General features: G+C 47.8%; 1 protein-coding gene across 3 annotated transcripts in view; it reads left to right on the top strand.

Moving 5' to 3' along the window:
• The first annotated feature begins 239 nt into the window (after positions 1-239).
• The window catches only part of LOC102415968 (serpin A12), a 30,654-nt gene continuing 8,673 nt past the window's right edge, over positions 240-22,220 (top strand). The window contains exons 1-2 of one of the 3 annotated variants that reach the window (XM_044932969.2): positions 240-360; positions 21,321-21,971. In XM_044932969.2, coding sequence (XP_044788904.1) covers positions 330-360; positions 21,321-21,971 — 682 coding nt within the window. In that variant the 5' untranslated portion in view covers positions 240-329. Of the gene's footprint in view, positions 361-14,265; positions 14,624-21,320; positions 21,972-22,220 lie in introns of those variants that run through there. The other 2 variants (XM_044932970.2, XM_006049525.4) reach the window with 2 other exon arrangements.

Below are 22,220 nucleotides of genomic sequence, written 5' to 3' on the forward strand. Positions count from 1 at the left end.
GTGCAGAGCCTAAGGATAGAGCAATAAATAAAGCCACAAAATGTGTTTCAATGATCTCATCAATAATAAACCTCGGATGTTGTGATGGATTATCTGTTTTATAGTTACGGATAAAAATCACTTCCAAGCCCTAAACTTGACATTCCCACAGTTGCTCCTCATGACAGCCCTGTGTGGGAGTAGGAAGTTCATTTCAGATGAACATGGAGCTGAGAGGCTGACTGTCCAGTCAAGACGCATCAGCTGAGAAGGGCTATGGCCAGGCTGGTCTGACAGCCAAATGCGCTCTTTTCCTTTCAAAGCGCTGTCTGCCGCACGAGGATGAAGCCATGAGGCTGGAACTTGACACCAGGCCGTCAGGTGAGTCATGCCCTGTGGGATGTTTTCAACATGTAATTTGATGTACTTGCTGTCGACGGTGATTTCAGAGTGCCTTCTTTGCACCCATGCTTAAATGCAAGGACAGTCTTCTCTTTCCAATATTTTTCCTTTCTTCCCCCACTCCTCCTCCTGCCAGGGTGGGGAAATGCCTGGGGCTCCCCAGGGAGTTTGCTGAGCATGGACTCACATTGGCTCCTCCCAGCCAGGGGCTCCTGAGGTTTAGAAATCTTCACGGGTTTCATTTCCACACATCCCAGCGCTACGATTCAGCCTTAGCCACCTCTGAGAGACTTGGTGTGTCACAAGATGAGAGCCCCTCCCTGGATATTGAGGACGGCCCCACATCCCCTGGGCAGACAAACCTCACCTGCCTCCTGGCTGATGGCTGGCTGGCATCTGCAAGGACAGAAGGTTGGAAACCTGTTAACCTTTGTCTGAAACTGAGCCCGCTCCACGCCCGAGTCGAGCCCAGTCTGCTGAGTCATCATCTGAAGTCTGGGCCATCACTTATACCCAGGGGAGAAACAAGGCAAAACTTCCAGTGCTCGGGAGGGAAGGGAAATATCAACCCAACATGAAAAAAGAAAGCAATCAACACCCAGGTAAGCGGGCATTCCACATAGGCAGACGCCCTGGGCCAGTGCTGGTCGTGGTGACCAGGGTCTCTCTCCCTGATGCCACTTGCAGCTTTGCAAGGATGTGGCCAATGTCAGCTTCAGCCCATTTCTGTGTCCCAGCGCCCAGCACACACTTGGTACCAAATGCATGTTTGCAAATGAATGAAATGAAGAAATGCTGAAGAAGGATCTAACCAGAAACCTGGGTGGTGCCTTCCTGGAGAAAAGAAACCTGTAAAAGCTGCCCTGTTGGCTTTGAGGAGACAGATGGCAAATAATGAGACACTGGTGCTCAGAATGAGCCCCCAAGCCCACCTGGACTCCCCCTTGTGTTTTGTGCTGTGGCAGGTCCTGCCAAGGGTGCTGAGTGGTGTTGGCCATTGTCCCCATGCTCCGAGGTCACGGTTGAGGGAGGGAGGAGCTGGTGCACACGTGTACACACAGAGACCGGGGGTGCTACGTGCAGTCAAGTTCCTTTCCTCCTCTGGTCCTTGGCTACTAGGACCCAGAGGACTATGGGTTATGCTCCCTAAAGGGCAACGGCATTGACATTTGTAGTCAGCAGACTGGCTGCCCTTCTCTTACTGCTGTTTCTTCCCCCACATTATCCTACTAAGGTGTGTGAGTGTGTATGTGTGTGTAATAACTGAGGTGGCATAGAGTTTCATCCTTCCTGTCCTTCTTCAGGAAATCGCCCCAGCTCAGGTGCCTGCAGGCACTGCCATCCTATCACCTGTCCTGCCCTAACCTCTTGTCCAGAGGTTTTTGGCTCAGGGCTGGGCCCTTGACGGGGACCACAGAGGATGAGATGGTTGGATGGCATCACGGACTCAACAGACATGAGTCTGAGCAAACTCTGGGAGATGGTGAAGGACAGGGAAGCTTGGCATGCTGCAGTCCATGGGGTCACAAAGAGTCAGACACCACTTAGCAACTGAACAACAAGAACAAAAGGACCCTTGAAGCAGGCAGGGAGGATTTGGGTCCTGGGATGAGGGATTTGGACCAGGGAGAATTAAGGCAATCTCTCGTGCAGAAACTGGAAAATACACACCAGGGAAGATATTGGGAGAAACAGTTCCAGCCAGGTGTGTCAGCTGAGTTCAGAAAGGATCACACTCCCAGAATTTCCTTTCCTGTGTGGGTTCCAAGTGAGGGTTGATCACAAGGGAAGTGTCCTGGAGGTTTGGAAGGTAGAGGTCAAATGGCAGCCAACACTCTCTAAAGGGTAGCGTGGGTGCCAGTCACTGCTGGGCTTCACCTGCCAGGGAGCCCTGTCATCATGAAGCAGTGTCCCCATCAGTGGCTCTTCCCTTGGCATCTCCGCATCCCCTGCCAGGCTCCTCTGTCCACGGGATTCTCCAGACAAGAATGCTGAAGTGGGTTGCCATGCCCTCCTTCAGGGGATCTTCCCAACCCAGGGATCAAACCCATGTCTCTTACATCTAACCTGCATTAGCAATTGGCAGGTGGGTTCTTTACCACTAGCACCACCTGGAAAGACTTCCCTGAGCACACACCTAGTCTATCCCAGGAGCTGGGGGTGCAGCTGTGGTCAGTGCCAAGTTCTGTACTCAATGAGCTGGTATCCAAATGCTGGAAGGCCAGCAATGCAGAAGTAGGCAAGCAGGTGAAAAAAAGACCATTTCAGAAGTGCTGAAGGCTATGAATGAAATAAGCCAGGGAGATGTGCTTCAGACTCCGGGAGATGGAGCAGAGACCAGAGCAAAGAGAGAGAATCGCAAGGTCAGAACCACCCACCTCTCCACCCCCAACCACTGCCCCTCCGCTAGAGTAAGAACATGGAAGAGAACTGTCTCAATGGCTTAGAAGACCTCTGGAGAGCCATCTTCCAGGTCTTGATTTATTGCTTCTTCTCCCTTCCTGACCCCCACCCTCTCATCCTCCTGCTCATTCCCACCTCCTTTCACCTGTACTCCATCCCCCAAACTCCTGGCTACTGAAGCTCTGATTCAAATGACCATGCTGCTGCTGCTAAGTCGCTTCAGTCGTGTCCGACTCTGTGCGACCCCATAGATGGCAGCCCACCAGGCTTCCCCGTCCCTGGGATTCTCCAGGCAAGAACACTGGAGTGGGTTGCCATTTCCTTCTCCAATGCATGAAAGTGAAAAGTGAAAGTAAAGTCAGTCGTGTCTGACGCTTAGCAACCCCATGGACTGCAACCTGCCAGGCTCCTCTGTCCATGGATTTTCCAGGCAAGAGTACTGGAGTGGGGTGCCATTGCCTTCTCCGTCAAATGACCATGGACTTGCTCAAATGACCATGGACTCGAAGCTCCACCCCCTGCCTGTCTCTAGCCACCAGCTGGCACCACCTCTGAAGCCCCTTGGCCCAGTATTCCTGTGGGCCCCCTAAGTACCTACCTTGGCCCTGATCAAGTCCCTGAGATCAGATGCACTGGTCCAGAGGACATGTGGCCCACCTGCCAGCCTCCTCCCCAACACCCATGTGGGCCCAAATCTCATCTCACCCCAATCCCCACCCCAGGGTCAGTGACCATGCCCAACTCAGGCTTCAGAGCCACCTCCGAGGACCTACCCAGGTCCCTGTCCTGCCCCAGCTCTGCCCAGTTTCTCCCACACCCTGACCCAGTGTTGAGCTTCGACCATTGCTCCCCAACTCTGCCAGCTGTACCTGAGAGGTGAGTCAAAGCCGCCAGGGGCTGCCTGAGAGCGCCTGCCTCCCGCTGCCAGCATCCAGCCCCACAAGTACATCTGTGGCACACATATCCTGCCCAGCCCGAGGCGGCCAGGGTGTGCCAGGCCGGAGACAGCTGTGACCGGGAGGTGCAGTGGGTGTGTCAAGGAGCTGTGGGCATATCTGTGGAGATGCTCTGCCTTCTGGGTTCCATCTCCATGACCAGTGTCACCATAAAATAATACTTTAAATGATATATAATAATGATAATGATCAAGCAGTGAAACCAGCTCCGCAGAGTGCCTCCACATGCCAGGCACAGCACAAAGGCTTAGCATGGGTTATCTCAATGGTGGGGAGGGAGGGAGGCCCATTTTATAGGTGAACAAGTTTAGGCACAAAAATATGGTGAGATTCATGGAGTACAAGGAGTCTGACCCTTTTCAGACCCACATCCCTTCTCAGGCTGTGACCGGCAGGAAACATCCAGAATGACTTAGCTGGTCATTTGAGACAGAAAATCATTTCTGGCCTTGGAAGTCACACAGAGGAGCTGACAGGTCAGGTTTTTTCCCGTGTTTGGAAACATGCCTGGAGGGTGTTGGCAGTTGTGTGAAGTGTAGGTTTTAGTCCTTACACTGCAGATTTCCAGCTGGGCACACAGTATGTCTGTTTTCATTCATCCCAGAAGGGAAGGGTATGAAAAGCAACTGGTCTTGTCTTGAGGGACCCTTGCAAAATTCTGAAGTCATGGAACAGCTTATCCAGAGGTGCAGGTGCTTTATACTGTGCTGATCAAAGGCTCTTGCTCGCTGAATCCTCCCAGTGGATTTCTCAAGCATTTCCCCAGTTCTATGGGTGAGGAAATCAAGATCCTAAGAGATGGAGTAACTTCAGGAGGTTGTGAAGCTGGACAGTGGCAGATACGGAGCCTGGACCCAGATTGTCTAACTCCAGGTTGAGTCTTCTGACCGCCACCCACCCCCCCTCCCCCACTCCATGTCCTTGTTATCTGATCTTTTCCACTGGGCGGGGGGGGAATCTTTCCTTGTCTCCATTAATGGTATCAGTTATTTACATCTTAGTATGATATGGTCTTTTCATACTGTTCATGGGGTTCTCAAGGAAAGAACACTGAAGTGGTTTGCCATTCCCTTTTCCAGTGGACTGCGTTTTGTCAGAACTCTCCACCATGACCTGTTGATCTTGGGTGGCCCTACACAGCATGGCTCACATAGTTTCATTGAGTTAGACAAGGCTGTAGTCCATGTGATCAGATCGGTTAGTTTTCTGTGATTGTGGTTTTCATTCTGTCTGCCCTCTGATGGAGAAGGATTAGAGGCTTATGGAAGCTTCCTGATGGGAGAGACTGACTGAGGGGGAAACTGGGTCTTGTTCTGATGGGAGGGGCCATGCTCAGTTCAGTTCAGTCACTCAGTCGTGTCTGACTCTTTGTGACCCCATGAATCGCAGCACGCCAGGCCTCCCTGTCCATCACCAACTCCGGAGTTCACTCAGACTCACGTCCATCGAGTCAGTGATGCCATCCAGCCATCTCATCCTCTGTTGTCCCCTTCTCCTCCTGCCCACAATCCCTCCCAGCATCAGAGTCTTTTCCAATGAGTCAACTCTTCGCATGAGGTGGCCAAAGTACTGGAGTTTCAGCTTTAGCATCATTCCTTCCAGAGAAATCCCAGGGCTGATCTCCTTCAGAATAAACTGGTTGGATCTCCTTGCAGTCCAAGGGACTCTCAAGAGTCTTCTCCAACACCACAGTTCAAAAGCATCAATTCTTCGGCACGCAACCTTCTTCACAGTCCAACTCTTACATCCACACATGGCCACAGGAAAAAACCATAGCCTTGACTAGAGGGCCATGCTCAGTAAATCTTTAATCCAATTTTCTGTTGAAGGGTGGGGCTGTGTTCCCTCCCTGTTATTTGACCTGAGGCCAAACTATGGTGGAGATAATGAAGATAATGGTGACCTCCTTCAAAAATGTCCAATGCACGTGAAATTAGAAGACGCTTGTTCCTTAGAAGAAAAGTTATGACCAACCTAGACAGCTTATTAAAAAGCAGACGTTACTTTGCCAACAAAGCCCATCTACTCAAAGCTATGGTTTTTCTAGTAGTCATGTATAGATGTGAGAGTTGGACTATAAAGAAAGCTGAGTGCTGAAGAATTGATGCCTTTGAACTGTAGTGTTGGAGAAAACTCTTGAGAGCCCCTTGGACTGCAAAGAGATCCGTCTAGTCCATCCTAAAGGAAATCAGTCCTGAATATTCATTGGAAAGACTGATGCTGAAGCTGAAACTCCAATAATTTGGCCACCTAATGTGAAGAACTGACTCATTTGAAAAGACCCTGATGCTGGGAAAGATTGAAGGCAGGAGAAGGGGACGACAGAGGATGACATGGCTGGATGGCATCACCGACTCACTGCACATGAGTTTGGGTGAACTCCAGGAGTTGGTGATGGACAGGGAGGCATGTGCTGCAGTCCATGGGGTCACAAAGAGTCCGACACGACTGAGTGACTGAACTAAAGTGATGAGTAAGTCTCAATCAATATATTCTCTCACCAAAAGCAATTGCCCTTCATTTTATTCTGGACTGTAGAGCCAGCCCTCTGCAAAAGGATAATCTCTGTTCAGGAAACTGGTGGTGCCATCTGAGAGCAAATAAATAAAGTGCATCTGCTTACTAGGCCATGCATGGCTTTCAAACCACTGCTTTTTTTCATCTTGGAAGGAGTGCTGAAAACATAGATGAATGAAAGGAATCTCCACCACCCCCACCCTCCACCCCCCACACAAGCACTTTCTTGATGTGCCTGAGCTTCCTTCCATCTGCAGGGTGAGCCCTTGATGATGGCTTCCAGAGCTCCGTCACCCCTCATTCCTGCACTCATGGCTTGTGGCTGGTCCTGGACCCTAGGAGGGATTTGTAGAGCATTGCTGGAGAATGGATATATAGTCTTGGGGGTTTCCTCATCACTTCTTCACCCATACAGAGCGACTTCCCCAGCTCTGTGACTTGGTCCTTTCCTTAGTCTAAGGTAGAGAGCCATTCTGTTTTCCTTGATTCCTAAAAACTCAGAAATGAGTGCTTCCCATCCTTGACTGCATTGTAGTACATAAAACACCCAGAAGTTACTCAAAAAGGGCCAGCTTTTCCTGTGCTAAGTTACCTACCAACCTCAGCCTTCCTTGAAACTATTCTTGCTACCTGATCTATTAATTACAACATTTTTCCATTCGATTGGGGGAAGAATGGTCCTGCCCCTGGGCCTCCAGCAGCATTAAGCCCCCTGCACTCTAAATACTTTGGCCACCTGGTGTTAAGAGCTGACTCATCAGAAAAGATCCTGATGCTGGGAAAGATTGAGGGCAAGAGGAGAAGGAGCGGAGGATGAGATGGTTGGGTGACATCGCAGACTCAATGGACATGAGTTTAGGCAAACTCCGGGAGATAGTGAAGGACCGAGAAGCCTGGCGTGCTACAGTCCATAGGTCACAAAGAGTCATAAGATTGAGAGACTGAACAACAACTCACTCTCTCTAGTGCCAGAGGATTAAAATGATGAGCAGTGTGTGACCGGGAAGAGCAGAATCAGCTGTTCCTCATGTCCATTATCACTACTACTATTATCATTATTTTTTACTGCTATTATTATAATTATTACCAAATTGCCACCTTCACATTGCCCATTGCATTTGATAGCTAACGTCTTGGTGGAGTTGGCAAAGCAGGTGCTTCTGTGATCCCACTGAACAGATGGCAGGAGTGAGGCAGAGAGAGATGAGGGGACCTGGGCAAGGTGGCCCAGCTAACGGGCCACCATTAGTCCAGTTAATGGACTGACCAGGGTTAGAACCCAGGTCTCCATGACTTCAGGAGCTGAGCTACACCTGAGTGTGACAGTACATCCCTGAGATTGGGGCTGAGGAGTCGATGGGGAGACAGATGGTGCTGGGTTTTTCTTAGAGGCCTTGGCTTCATTCACTGTGTACCTGTGATGGGTGCAGGTAACAGTGATCCCACCCCACCTGAGTCTCTGCCTGTCCTAGATCTGCAGTGGCTGCAGTGTGCGGCATCTTAAAGCCAGATCTTACTTCCTTAACTGGGACTCGAACTCCGGCCACAGTGGTACAGGTACGAATCCTAACTGCTGGCCTAGTAGGGATGAGACGCTAGAAGCAGGCTCTTCTCTTCTTTGGAGAAAGAGTTCCAGCAAACAGATGGGAATTTGTTAAGCTGATAGAACGTTTATTAAGAGTAAAGTACTTGTGGGGAAGACACATGGGCAGGCCCAGAGGGAGCCACGTGCTTTTGGGGTGATTTAAATCGTTTATAAGGGGGCAGTTTTCCGGGTCCCCTCTGGCCAGTCATATTGCTTTGTCTGACTCCATGTCCATACCTGGTCTGACTCAGGGTCCTTCCAGATGTGAATGGCATCTTTTATTCAAGACAGAATCAAGCATGGGGATCTCTGGGAGGTTGGCAGGACATATTATGGGCTAGTGCCCTCTCCCTTTGCTGACCCCTGAGGAACCTTCCTGTGCATGTGAAGTCTGTGAGGTTTCCTTGACCTTGACTGCAAGAATGAGAAGTGTGTAGCTTCCTTAACTTTTGATCCATGTGGGGCTCAACTGTGCTCTGCTGCTAACATTATCTTGATCTTGAAGTGTCTGTCCTCAGGGGACGAATACCAGCCACTGAGCCTGGAGCCCATATATCTCCTCCCTCATCCTTTGTCCCTGCTTCCCTCCTCCTAGCCTGCTCACATCTGCCTGTCTCTTCTCTCTGTCCCCAAGCCCAGGGTGATGGGAAAATTTGACAGAAAAGCTGCAAAGTGTTGCCAAGGATTCAGCACTTGATGGCAATGTGGAGTTGTAGAGAGAGTCCTAGTTTTTCCTCAATTTCTCCCAAACTTTTTCACTAAATGGCCTCTACATTTAATTTTTTTCTTTCTTTTATATCAAAATATTCTCAAGAGGACATACATCTACTTAATAATGATATGCTATTCCAGGGATTGTTCTCTATCTGGCTTGAGATAACTTCAATTTTCTAATCCTTAGAGTGGGAGTGAGGGGTTCCCAGGTGGCGCTAGTGGTAAAGAACCTGCCTGCCAATGCAGGAGACATAAGAGACGTGGGTTTGATCCCTGGGTCGGGAAGATCCCCTGGAGAAGGGCATGGAAATCCACTCCACTATTGTTGTCTGGAGAATCCCATGGACAGAGGAGCCTGGCGGGCTACAGTCCATAGGGTCGCAAAGAGTCACACAAGACTGGTGATTTAGCACTCACGCACACATAGTGGGGGACAGCAGTCCATCCCTCATGGGCTTGTAAGAATTAAGTTTATGTGTGTGCATTTGTGTATGCATGGGCACACACTGCCAAAATCAAATTGGCAGGTGTAATATTGTTATACAATAAGAAATGCGTGTTACCCACCACCCTTGAAAGAGCATTCCACTTTTCTGCACCAGGGAGTTGTCAGTCCTAGTAATTTCAGCAATTCTGGTAGGTGGGTAGTGGTATCTTGCTGTAGGTCGTTGTCATTTTATTTGGTTGGTTTTGGTTTTCGTAGGGTTTTTTTGTGCATTCCTGATGACTGATGCTATTCAGCCTTTTTTCAGATGCCTCTTGGTAATTTGGATATCCTCTTTGATGAAGTATCTGTTCAAGCCTTTGCCTTTGCTTCTAAGTTATTGTCTTTTCCTTATTGATTTGTAGAAATGTTTAAGACTCGGATAGTATCAGTCCTTTATCAGACAGACATCTTGTAAGTACCATCCCCTAGTCACTGTCTTGCCTTTGCATGCTCTTAGGTGACCTTTGGTGAACAGAGATTCCTAATGTTCATGAAGGTCAATTCATCACTTTTTTATGGCTCATATGTTTTGTGTGCCATTTAAGAAGTCTTTGCTATCTCAAGATCATGAAGATATTCTACCACACCTTCTTCTAGAAGACTGTGTTGACAATTGTTGTGGGGCTTTTTGTTTGTTTTTTGCCACACAGTGTGGCATGCAGGATCTTAGTTTCTCATCCAGGGATCGAACCTGCACCCCTTGCAGTGGAAACACATATCCTTAACCACTGGGCCACTAAGGAAGTCCAATAGTTGTAGTTCTTAAGGTAAAAATAACATTGACTATCAGCAGTTAATATGTTTCATTCTAGTATCTTTCACATTTGGGTCTATTATTTCTTAAATTAGTTTTGTATGTGGAGTGAGAGGAGGTCAAAGTTCTTTTTCTGCCATGTGAATATTCAGACCTTCCAGCACTGTTCATTGAAAGGATCTTTCTTTCCCACTGAATTGCAGTGGTCTCTTTGCCGCATAGCAGGTAACTCTTTTTAGGCGTGTCTGACCTGGATTCTCTAGTCTACTCCATTTGTTAAGTAGTACATCTGTGCCAATACTTCACTGTCTTAATTGCTATAGCTTTATAGCCATGACTGATAGCTGGTCATGTAAGAAAGCTCAGCATTTTCAGAGATGTCCCAGAATCTTCCCACGATCATCAGGCAGGAATTACTTGCTTTAGAGTAGAGAATCTCAAACTTGGATGTTTATTACAGCCCCCAGGAGAGGTTCTTAAAAGCGGCCTCTCACTGGCTTTTCCCCAAACCAACTAAATCAGAAGCTCAGAAGGGATATTCAGGGAATGAATATTCTTAAAGCTTCCAGATGATTCTATCATGCTCCCAGACCTGAGACAACTACTTTAGATATAGGATATCCCCATTTTTGGAGAAAAGGAAATAGAAGAGTCATTTTTTTCTAGATCATCCACTCACTTTTTCCAGGCTGCAAGACCTTTGTTGTGCTACCCTTGCTCTCAGTCTTCACTTAGAGGACTCCTACTCATCCTTCAGGACCCAGTTCAAGACTGCCCCATCTATGAAACCAACCCAAGCACTTCAAGAGGAATCAGGTGCCTCTCATCCGCTCTCACCTCCCACAGCTACCTCTACCTCAGTCTTTACCAAGCTTGTCTGTATCTCTGGACTCTTGTGTGTTCCCACCAGACTCGGACTCTTGGAGTCAGGGCCTGGCATAGTCATTAATATGTTCCTAGACCTCTCAGCCAGGCTTCAGCAGTATGTGAACTGTGAACTTCCAGATGTTCAAGCTGGTTTTAGGAAAGGCAGAGGAACCAGAGATCAAATTGCCAATATCCGCTGGATCATCGAAAAAGCAAGAGAATTCCAGAAAAAACATCTAGTTCTGATTTATTAACTATGCAAAAGCCTTTGACTGTGTGGATCACAACAAACTGTGGAAAATTCTGAAAGAGATGGGAATACCAGACCACCTGACCTGCCTCTTGAGAAACCTGTATGCAGGTCAGGAAGCAACAGTTAGAACTGGACATGGAACAACAGACTGGTTCCAAATAGGAAAAGGAGTATGTCAAGGCTGTATATTGTCACCCTGCTTATTTAACTTCTATGCAGAGTACATCATGAGAAACGCTGGGCTGGAAGAAGCACAAACTGGAATCAGGATTGCCAGGAGAATATCAATAACCTCAGATATGCAGATTGTTAGGTAGGTAGACTAGGGAAAAGGAGTCCAAAATGGCGGTGGCTAAAAGACAAGGAAGGTCAAAGGAAGGTCCAAGGACAAGAGTGAAGACTTCAGGCAGAACAAACAGCACTCCTGGCTAAGCCCAATTTGCATAGGGCAGGCCCAGGTGGAGGAAAAAAAACATATAAAAGGAGGAGCCAAAGCTCTTTCTCACGGACTCTCTCTCCCGCGTGCATGCGCTCTTTTCTTTCTCTCTCTCTCTCCTGCTATCTTCTAAATAAAATGGAGCTGTAACACTGATTTGCCTAAGAGCTGTAGTACGGTTTGTCCAAGACCCGAGAGCTGTGATGCGCCGAGGGCTTTAATGTCCGTCACTCCAAATCTTTGTTGTGACGAGACAAAGAACCGAGGAACATACACTCGCGTGACACAGATGACACCACCCTTATGGCAGAAAGTGAAGAGGAACTAAAAAGCCTCTTGATGAAAGTGAAAGAGGAGAGTGAAAAAGTTGGCTTAAAGCTCAACATTCAGAAAACTAAGATCATACCATCTGGTCCCATTACTTCATGGGAAATAGATGGGGAAACAGTGGCTGACTTTATTTTTGGGGGCTCCAAAATCACTGCAGATGGTGAGTGCAGCCATGAAATTAAAAGACGCTTACTCCTTGGAAGGAAAGTTATGACCAACCTAGATAGCATATTCAAAAGCAGAGACATTACTTTGCCAACAAAGGTCCGTCTAGTCAAAGCTATGGTTTTTCCAGTGGTCATGGATGGATGTGAGAGTTGGACTGTGAAGAAAGCTGAGCGCCGAAGAATTGATGCTTTTGAACTGTGGTGTTGGAGAAGACTCTTGAGAGTCCCTTGGACTGCAAGGAGATCCAACCAGTCCATCCTAAAGGAGATGAGTCCTGGGTGTTCTTTGGAAGAAATGATGCTAAAGCTGAAACTCCAGTACTTTGGCCACCTCATGCAAAGAGTTGACTCATTGGAAAAGACTCTGATGCTGGGAGGGATTGGGGGCAGAAGGAGAAGGGGACGACAGAGGATGAGATGGCTTGATGGCATCACTGACTCGATGGAGAAGAGTTTGGGTGAACTCTGAGAGTTGGTGATGGACAGGGAAGCCTGGCGTGCTGCAATTCATGGAGTTGCAAAGAGTAGGACATGACTGAGCAACAGAACTGAACTGAACTGAGACCTCTCACAAGCCCAGCATCTGGGAGAACCAAAGAGCAAGGATAAAATGGAAACTCCTTGCTCCCCTCTCACCCCTGCACATGGCCAGGCTGTAAAAACATATTCAAGCCACTGCCCAGTCTCAGGGCATTACCTCTCATCTCTCAGCTCTCTGCAATGTCCCCAGACTTGACTGTCATCTTTATCCTCCCAGCCATTGGTGGACACTAGGCTCCAATCCCATTATCCACAGGGGACTGGGGAGGCCTCAAGTCTAAGCTGTGGTCCCTTGGTGGTGCTAGATGGGGGCTGGACCTCCCGTAGCCAACCCCCTGATGCTCTGCACTGACACTACCCCTGCAAGTCTACCTTGGCTGATGGAGGACTTGAATATGGCTTCCTCCTGCAAGGGTGGGTGGCTCCTCACTGAGATTTAGTGCCTGGCCTGGCCTCCAGCCCACCCTGGCTGCCCTCCACTGTGACCTACTGGCCCCTGGGAGCTGTGTGTGCTTGGACATCCCCGGTGGCTCTGTGGGCATCCCCACTCGCCCAGGTACTGACCCTCCCAGCCTCACCCATGCATCCTCATGGGAGTTTGCCCTGGAACCGAGCGCGTCTGGGCCCGGCTGGCAGGTGTGGCTGGCAGACACCCACTGGCCTCACCCTGTCATTAGCAGGCAGGGTTATTTCCGGCCTGACCTGGATTCTGGGCCGGCGTCTGTCTGGCTGACTGTCAGCGCCCATCAGTGTCAGGACTGCCTTCCCATCCGCCTGTCCTTTGGTTAGGGGCTCAGGGAGCAGAGTCACACAGGGAGGCCTCTCACCTGACCCAGATGCGTCACAGCGGACAGGCCCACCTCCCCAAGTGAGGCAAGGTGGCAGCTTCCCGCTTCTGGGAGATCTGGCGCCCACATCCCCACCGCCTGATTAGCCTGGTCTGTGAGCGAGTCTGGGGCTGAACCAAGCTCAGGGAAGAGCCAGGGTCACCTCTCTTCTAGAAGTCATTGCTGGGTCACCGGCTCTATACATTCTTGGGGATGAGAGTCAGGCCTGCCAAAAGCAGTATCCCAAAGGAAGGAAAACTCCTGGTGGTTTGTTTGTCCCCAACTCCTGGTGCTTTGCTCATACAGAACCCATTGTGAAACACCTCCAAATGAGGAAGGAATATTCGAATGATTTTTCTCCTCATTAGCGTTCATTAATGAAAACAGACTTGAAAAGCGGTCCTTTGGATCCATTGCAGCATCAGTGGGTCTGAAACATTTTCAGACATCATCACCACCGTCTGATAAGGAAGATAAAAATGCCATCTTCTCTTAAATATTCTTAGAATAAACTCTAAAGTAATACCTGTTTCCGAAGGACAACTTGGAAAATACAGAAAAGCCAGGAGGCAGAAAGCCAACCCTCGTTTCATCACTCAGAGCTATAAATATGCCATCAAAAGCCAATTTGTAATTTTCTTGAATGATCACAAACGTCCATGTGAATTTTTTATTCCTGTTTCTCCCTAACCAAAACTATATACTGAATTGTCTATTCATCTCTCTCTGAGTTCTCTTCTCTCAAAGGACTCCATGTAAGCTAAGCTGATAGAACTGCCAACCATAAAGAGCCTGAAAAAATTATCAAAAGAAAGAAACGGGAGTTAGGGACCAGAAAATCCTGTTTTCCACCTCCTCCCACTGATGACAGTGGTGATATTTGGGTCGGATATTTAGCATCAGAACTACAGAATGATCTACCTGTAGAATACCCCAGGTTGCAGGGCCAGCATGATTGGGAAATATAGTAGTTGCAAAAGTTATGAATGGACTTCATTAGAGAAGCCACACCCCAGTGGGTGTGGTCTAAATATCAGGCAGCTGCCTCCTGAGATGAGAAGCCCCGGAGGAAGTGGTGTGGCCTTTACTTTGGAACCTCCATCACCTGCCCAATCAGGCCATCTAATTTTATTGGCCTATGGTCTACTTTTCCAAGAGGCTATGGAAGTATAAATAATAAAGCAAGAAAAGCAGATCCATTTGTCTGGCTGCGTAGATTTCTTCTGAATGTACTGTGAGTATGAGACCTTCTCTTTGAAAAGGTCAACCGCTTCTTGTTTATTCTACACAAAGTTTGCTTCAGCTTGAAGGAGGGTACAGTCGAGTCCTGGAGGGGTTGTCTAGAAGAAAATTCTGGAGGAGTTCTAGAGCTTGGAAACCCCTCTTTTGGAGAGAGTGCTGATCAGGTGAGGCCCTGATCATTTTCCCAGATGTCTATCTCTTGTGCTTTTCTAGAGGGTGTGGGGATGGGGATTGGCTAGGAAGATCAAGAGACCCCTCCAAATTGGGTCTTTGTCTTCCCTGTAGTTCTGTCCATAGCCCGTCCTGTCTGTGAGCTTTTTGTGTATCTTTATCTCTTCCCAATGACAGAGGCTGCATCCATCCATGTACTATTCCAGCATTGGAAAACACTCTGATGCTGGGAAAGAGTGAGGGCAGGAGGAGAAGGGGGTGACAGAGTATGAGATGGTTGGATGGTATCACTGACTCAATGGACATGAGTTTGAGCAAACTCCAGGAGAGACTGAAGGACAGGAAGCCTGGCACGCTACAGACCATGGGGTCACAAAGAGTTGGACATGAGTTGACCGACTGAACAACAAACAACAACTATCCCATGGAGAAAGTGAGGCCAAGCAGCCCATTTCATGAATTTTTGCAGAATTGCCTTAACAGATTAGATTCCTGTTCTGACCCATCAGAATGCATTTTTTTTTTTTTAAGATTTTCCTTACTTAATTTTTTTTAAATTTTATTTTATTTCTAAATTTTACAATATTGTATTGGTTCTGCCATATATCGAAATGAATTCACCACAGGCATACATGTGCTCCCCATCCTGAACCCTCCTCCCTCCTTCCTCCCCATACCATCCCTCTGGGTCGTCCCAGTGCACCAGCCCAAAGCATCCAGTATCATGCATCGAACCTGGACTGGCGACTCGTTTCATATATGATATTATACATATTTCAATGCCATTCTCCCAAATCATCCCACCCTCTCCCTCTCCCACAGAGTCCAAAAGTCTGTTCTATACACCAGTGTCTCTTTTGCTGTCTCGTACACAGGGTTATTGTTACCATCTTTCTAAATTCCATATATATGTGTTAGTATACTGTATTGGTGTTTTTCTTTCTGGCTTACTTCACTCTGTATAATAGGCTCCAGTTTCATCCACCTCATTAGAACTGATTCAAATGTATTCTTTTTAATGGCTGAGTAATATTCCATTGTGTATATGTACCACAGCTTTCTTATCCATTCATCTGCTGATGGACATCTAGGTTGCTTCCATGTCCTGGCTATTATAAACAGTGCTGCGATGAACATTGGCGTACACGTGTCTCTTTCCCTTCTGGTTTCCTCAGTGTGTATGCCCAGCAGTGGGATTGCTGGATCATAAGGCAGTTCTATTTCCAGTTTTTTAAGGCATCTCCACACTGTTCTCCATAGTGGCTGTACTAGTTTGCATTCCCACCAACAGTGTAACAGGGTTCCCTTTTCTCCACACCCTCTCCAGCATTTATTACTTGTAGACTTTTGGATCGCAGCCATTCTGACTGGCATGAAATGGTACCTCATGGTGGTTTTGATTTGCATTTCTCTGATAATGAGTGATGTTGAGCATCTTTTCATGTGTTTGTTAGCCATCTGTATGTCTTCTTTGGAGAAATGTCTATTTAGTTCTTTGGCCCATTTTTTGATTGGGTCATTTATTAGAATGCACGTTTTGACCTCAGATAGCCCCTTTGTCCCCTCAGGGCCTTGGTTTTCCCTTTATAGCACAAGTGACCCAAAGTCGATGGTCATTCAACCCACCTAGTCCCTCATCCTAGAATGAAGTCATGAGGTAGGAGGAACAGGCCAGGCAAAGAGCTGGAAAGTGGTTGAGGATTTGGAGAAGTCTTTGGGGATGGCTATTGGTACTGCCTTAAGAGAGGGAGCTCCGTGCTTGGGTTTCAAAGGAGACCATGGGCTCAGTCAGCAGCATTGGCATGGACCACTTCTTGGGGACTGCTCAAACGCCCTAGTGCCCAATACATAGCAAGGGCTCAAAATAGTCCTTAAAAGGATGAAAGCAGAAATCTCCAGGGTAAATCCAGAGATGAGATTATGGGCCTGTGTTTCAGCCTGTTCTTCTGCGGAAGGAGAATGAAGTCTGTTGCCATAGTCACTAGAGTTCTTGCAAGGGTCGGTCTTCTGTCACTTCCAACGGGAAAAGGAGGATGTGTCTCACTGAGTTCTAAACTTGCTTTTAAAAATAATAACTTCTAATATGTCCAGAGTGATCTCTTTTAACAATATCAATCCCTAAAAGCAGGTTGAACCACAGAGCATGCCTGAGATGTCTCCTCTAGTGTGGGGCTTTTGTGCTGGTCTTTTGGGATGCTAAGGCACATCTTTAGGAAGGAAGGGTCCCTTCTGAGCTTATCCAGGTCTTGTGCACTCTATGGAGAACTTTGGAAAGGCTTGGAGAAAAGCTGGGATCTCTGAGGGCCTGGGGTTCCTTGGGATGGAGCAGGATGCCTGTGTCCAGCCTTTGAAGACAGAGACCCCCACCACCTCTGGGAGATGGTGAGGGACAGGGAAGCCTGGTGTGCTGAAGTCCATGGGGTCACAAAGAGTTGGACGAGATTCAGTGACTGAACAACAACAACGCCCTCACTGAGTGCGGCCCTTGGGCTAGTGGATCTCACTCATTAGGGCTCGAGTTTTAGGGGATGGGAGCTTGCCCCAAGCATCCTAAACTTTGAGTTGAGGACGGATACTGCCTAAACTTTTCCTTGTTGCTCGGTTTTATCACAGTGAAGAGAAATAGAGCAGACCGGGAGGAGACAGGAGATCTGGGGAGGGTGGGCAGAGGTCTTTTCTCTTTAAAGACAATGGTTCCAAAGCACCATGCATGGAACAGTTCTGCTGTACCCTGTGTGTGCTCCCTTTGTTAGTGCTGTTTCCTCAAACTACTGGTGATAACAAGGATGAAAGCACTTTGTAAAATTACAACTATTTTTATTGTTAAAAGTGCTATTTTAGCTCACTGCCCTCCAGTAGCTCAGACAGTAAAGAATCCGCCTACAGTGCAGGAGATCTGGGTTCAGTTCCTGGGTCAGGAAGATCCCCTGGAGAAGGGAATGGCAATCCACTCCAGTATTCTTGCCTGAAGAATTCCAGGGACAGAGGAGACTGGTGGGCCACAGTCCATGGGGTTGCAAAGAGTCAGACACGACTGAGCAACTAACACTTTCACTTTCACGCCCTCCCTGAGTTGCTGTGATAAGGAGATTCCAGTTACTGGGCTTGGCAGGATGGTGTTGCGGGTAAATGCAGTGCCGGCTGCCTTGCCCTTCCATGAGTAAATCTACCCCCACCCCATACGTAGACTTCAAGCACCTGAACTGCTTGTCCAAAGGGCTTCAGGTTTATACCTGGAATATATTTGGTTTGGATCTGTCTTTAGGATAAGTAAGTCCTGAGTCCATGCCATGCTATTACTACTAGTAAGAGAAGAAATTTTTTTCCCCACATTACTAGGGAATGTAAAACCAAGATGGTCACAGATGAGCTGAAATTCTGCTACAGATTTATCTGCCCCCTGTGTAGTCCACAAAGTTAGGTTTCCAGTTTGCTCTTTTCCTTTATTTTATTTACCTATATTATTGGGTTGGCCAAAAAGTTCACTCGGGTTTTTCCGTAGAATGTTATGGAAAAATTCAAACAAACTTCTTGACCAACCCAATATTTCGATTGACTACCAAATACACACACCCCAAAATAAAAATGAGCAAAGACTTGCTCAACTTGGACAACCTATCAACTTATTGGGAAATAACCAGTCCCTCGGGTATTTTAATTGATGGGATAAAAAAAGTAGCCTCTTCAGGCCTCAGGGACTGGTACCCATCTGACAAGTTCAGGTCGGTTTAGGGCCTGTGATGACAGATGGAAGGGCCCAGAACTGGGGGTAGAGTGGGCTGCTTGCAGGGGAGGAAGGCCAGACTGTCAGCACTCCATGAGCCTAAGTTGGAGGCCTGTGGGGACCACCGTGACACAGGTTATAGAGATAGGGGACACTAAGGCTTGGCAGGGTGTGGGCTATGTCCTAAGGGGTGGGTACAGTGAGCTGATTAGCAGCATCCAGTGGGGAGAAGGGTAAGATATCACTCCTTCCCCATTTATTAGATGAAAATGTGGAGGCTCTGTAAAGTAAAGTTTTCTGGGGAGTCACTGAACAAACACATAAGCCAGAGAAGACCAATATCCAGACTTCCTATTCCGTGTGTGTGTGTTAGTCCCTCAGTCGTGTCCAACTCTTGCAATCCCATGGACTGTAGCCCATCAGGCCCCACTGTCCATGGAATTCTCCAGGCAAGAATACTGGAGTGGGTATCCATTCCCTTCTCCAGGTCTTATTCCAATAGTCAGATCTTATTCCTGAAACTCAGTGAAGTAGGGAATCGACTTTGGGGATCACTGACAGGGCATTACTGTAGAACTATGCATGTGAGTCGTCTGTGCTTCTGGGATGGAGTTCCAGCAGTTTCCTTTCCCTGCTCCAAGTTCTGGCCCTGTCCTGCTCTGATCCGTGCTCAGCTCCCAGAGCAAGTTGCTCAAACCGCCTCCCAACCCACCTGGCTGGTCATCCTGCTGCTAGAATGTTCCCTCAGATCCTTGACAGCCACGTCTTCACTTCTTCATTCCCAGGCATTGGAAAATAATGCATATGAATGTGGCCTGCCCCTCTGGATGGGAAAAACTTCTATTTTTAATCCAGGCAGTCTTTGTACGGTCCAGCCCACTACGCTGAGACACTGAATCTTTTCCATTTTCTTGTTTTCTTCCCTTTATCTGAAACAACCCTGGGAATTTTACTGATCTTCATTTCTATACTCTATTTTCAGACAGCCCCTGGAGCCCTGGTTCATCACTGACTGTCTTTAATTTTTACTAAACAGTGAGTCATTAGGAGTGAAAGGTATTTGAAGATCACCCAGGCTCAGAGAGGGGAAGGCGCTTCCTCAGTGTCACACACATCAGAGTCAAGACTCTTGTCTGCCCGGTAGTCCCAACATTTGAGATAAAACAAAACTTGCATTTGCTAGGATTCTTTCGCCTTGGGGTAACTGACCACATATCGCGCACTGGCATCATGGAAAGTCTTAGGGTACAGTGGGCTCCAGGTGAGCTTACTCTGGGACCCCAACCTCAGTTTCTCAGCAAAGCCCTTGTAGGCACCCTATTTATGTTCTGGGTTTGCCCTGGCGTCATTCCCCTCATGGGACTAAGGGCTATGGTAGTCCCTGGGTCTACATCTCCCTGGTCAGGACATCCAGAGGAAGAGAGAGGAAAACAGCACCCCGACATTCCAGCAAAGAACCCTGAGATACCCCCTCACTGGATCACTTAAGTCCTCTGTCCCTCTCTAAAAACTAACAAGAGAAACTCTCTGTGCGCTGACTGGATTTGGCCCGGCTCAGGCCCCGGTCAGCAGTAGAAGAGTGGAGGTTACCTGCCCCATTCAGGGCTATCCTTAGAGCTGGGGTTGGGGCCTGTCCCTGAGGAACTTGAGCTGCCCAAGGGAAGGGTGGATATCTGGAAAAAAGTTTCCTTCGGAAGACAGAAAGGGATCATGGCAAGCAAAGGCAGTATCTAATAGAATTTTCAGACGCAGGGTCCCAAGCTTCCTGAAGACTCATGTCTGCTGTGAAGATGGCTGTATCCACAGGACCTGGGCATAGAGGGTTTGGGGGCATGAAAAAAGTGAGGATATGGGGCTCTCCTAGGTGAGGCCTTGTGCTGCTGCTGCTGCTGCTAAGTTGCTTCAGTCGTGTCTGACTCTGTGCGACCCCATAGATGGCAGCCCACCAGACTCCCCCGTCCCTGGGATTCTCCAGGCAAGAAAACTGGAGTGGGTTGCCATTTCCTTCTCCAATGCATGAAAGTGAAAAGTCAAAGTGAAGTCGTTCAGTCGTGTCCAACTCCCAGTGACCCCATGGACTGCAGCCTACCAGGCTCCTCTGTCCATGGGTCGCTCTTCATTTATTCTCTCTTTCAGTCAATTGAAAGGAGCCTAACTGGTGCACATCCCTGGGGCTGGTGATGCTGTGAGCATTGGCTGCTACCAGCTCACAGCTCCCCTCTCCTCTCTAGGAAACTTTAGCTCTGGTTGTAAGGAAAAATAAACCAACTCAAGCCAGCCAGCTCTAAAAGGGATATTCATTTGCTCTTATAATTGGAAAAATGAAAGTGGGTGGGCTGCAGGTAAAGGTCAATCCAGGAACTTCAAAGATGTCACCAAATACATATTCTCCTTTCTTTCCTTCCGTCTGTCTTTCCCTCTCTCTCTCTGTCTCTCTCTCACCTTTCCTTCTATATGTGGATGTCTTGTTCACATTCAGGTCCCAGGTTTTAACATTAAGCCAGTTACCCCAGAAACAAAATGGACTTTGCATTCTCAAAGAAAGACACTGATTGATCCGACTTTTGTCCCCTTCTCATTCCTTAAGTACTCGGTGGCAGGGGGATGGAGTACTATGATGACTTAGCTTGGGTCAGATGCCCACACCATGGATTATTCTTACTGTGATCCAGTGTAGAGAAGGAAGCAGTTCTTTAAAAGAATTGAGATCCTGTTACTATAAGACAGGGGAAGGGGTAAGCAAGAGCTATCCTCTACACTCAGACTTCTTATTCATGTTGTCATTTCTAGTCTCCTCGGTGATTGCAAAGACGCTGTAATGGTTGTCAAAGCATTTCTGAACTGCTATGCCCAGTACACGCTGGTCACAGTATCACTTCTTTCATTGGTCTTCCTTGTGGATAAGACAGGGGTAATGGAGTTCTTTTGTTCTCTTTTCTGCTAACCTTGGGTCTACTACTCAACAGGACAAGCTCCAAGAAAAATGAACCCCTTGCTGGGCCTGGGCCTGCTTCTGGCTGGCTTCCTCACTGTGGAAGGTCTTCTGAAGTCCAACTTCTCTCCAGAGAATGATGAAGCTGTGAGTCAGGGCCAAGTAGAGAAGGGAAAGGGGACAGCTCAGGAGCTTGCAAAGCGAAACGCAGACTTTGGACTCAAGCTGTTTAAGAAACTGTCCTTCAGCAGCCCTGACAATAACATCTTATTCTCCCCCTGGAGCATCTCTATGGCCTTCTCCATGCTGTCTCTGGGTGCCCAGGACTCCACCCTGGCTGAGATCAAGGAGGGCTTCAACTTCAGGAACATCCCTGAGAAAGACCTCCATGAAGCCTTCCATTACCTCATCCACAGGCTGAATCAGAGGAACCAGAACCAAAGGCTGGGGCTCGGGAATGCCTTGTTTATTGACCAGAAGGTAAAGCCCCAGCAGAAGTTTCTGACAGAAGTCAGGAATATGTACAAGGCAGACACCATCCCCACCAACTTCCGGAACTCAGAAAATGCTCAGAAGCAGATCAATAACTATGTCAGTCAGAAAACCCAGGGGAAAATCAACAACCTAGTCAAGAATATAGACCCTGGCACTGTGATGCTTCTTATCAACTATATTTTCTTTCGAGGTAAGGCTTAGGGTATGTTGGCATGTAGACTTGAGTCAAATTCAATGGTTGTCCATTTACTTGCTCTGTGACCCTGAAGTCACATGTAATTGCTCTCTTTGAATCCTACTTCTCCTGTCTGAAAAAGGAGTACCTTGATACATAGCTGATAGGGTGGTTATTAGGATTCAAAGTGAAAATGAATGATAAATGAATGCCTCATATGTGCGTTTTTATGATTACTGATTATCCTAAGACAACATTGGTTGT

The sequence above is a fragment of the Bubalus bubalis genome, chromosome 20 (assembly GCF_019923935.1).
Source record: "Bubalus bubalis isolate 160015118507 breed Murrah chromosome 20, NDDB_SH_1, whole genome shotgun sequence".
Lineage (NCBI taxonomy): Eukaryota > Metazoa > Chordata > Mammalia > Artiodactyla > Bovidae > Bubalus > Bubalus bubalis.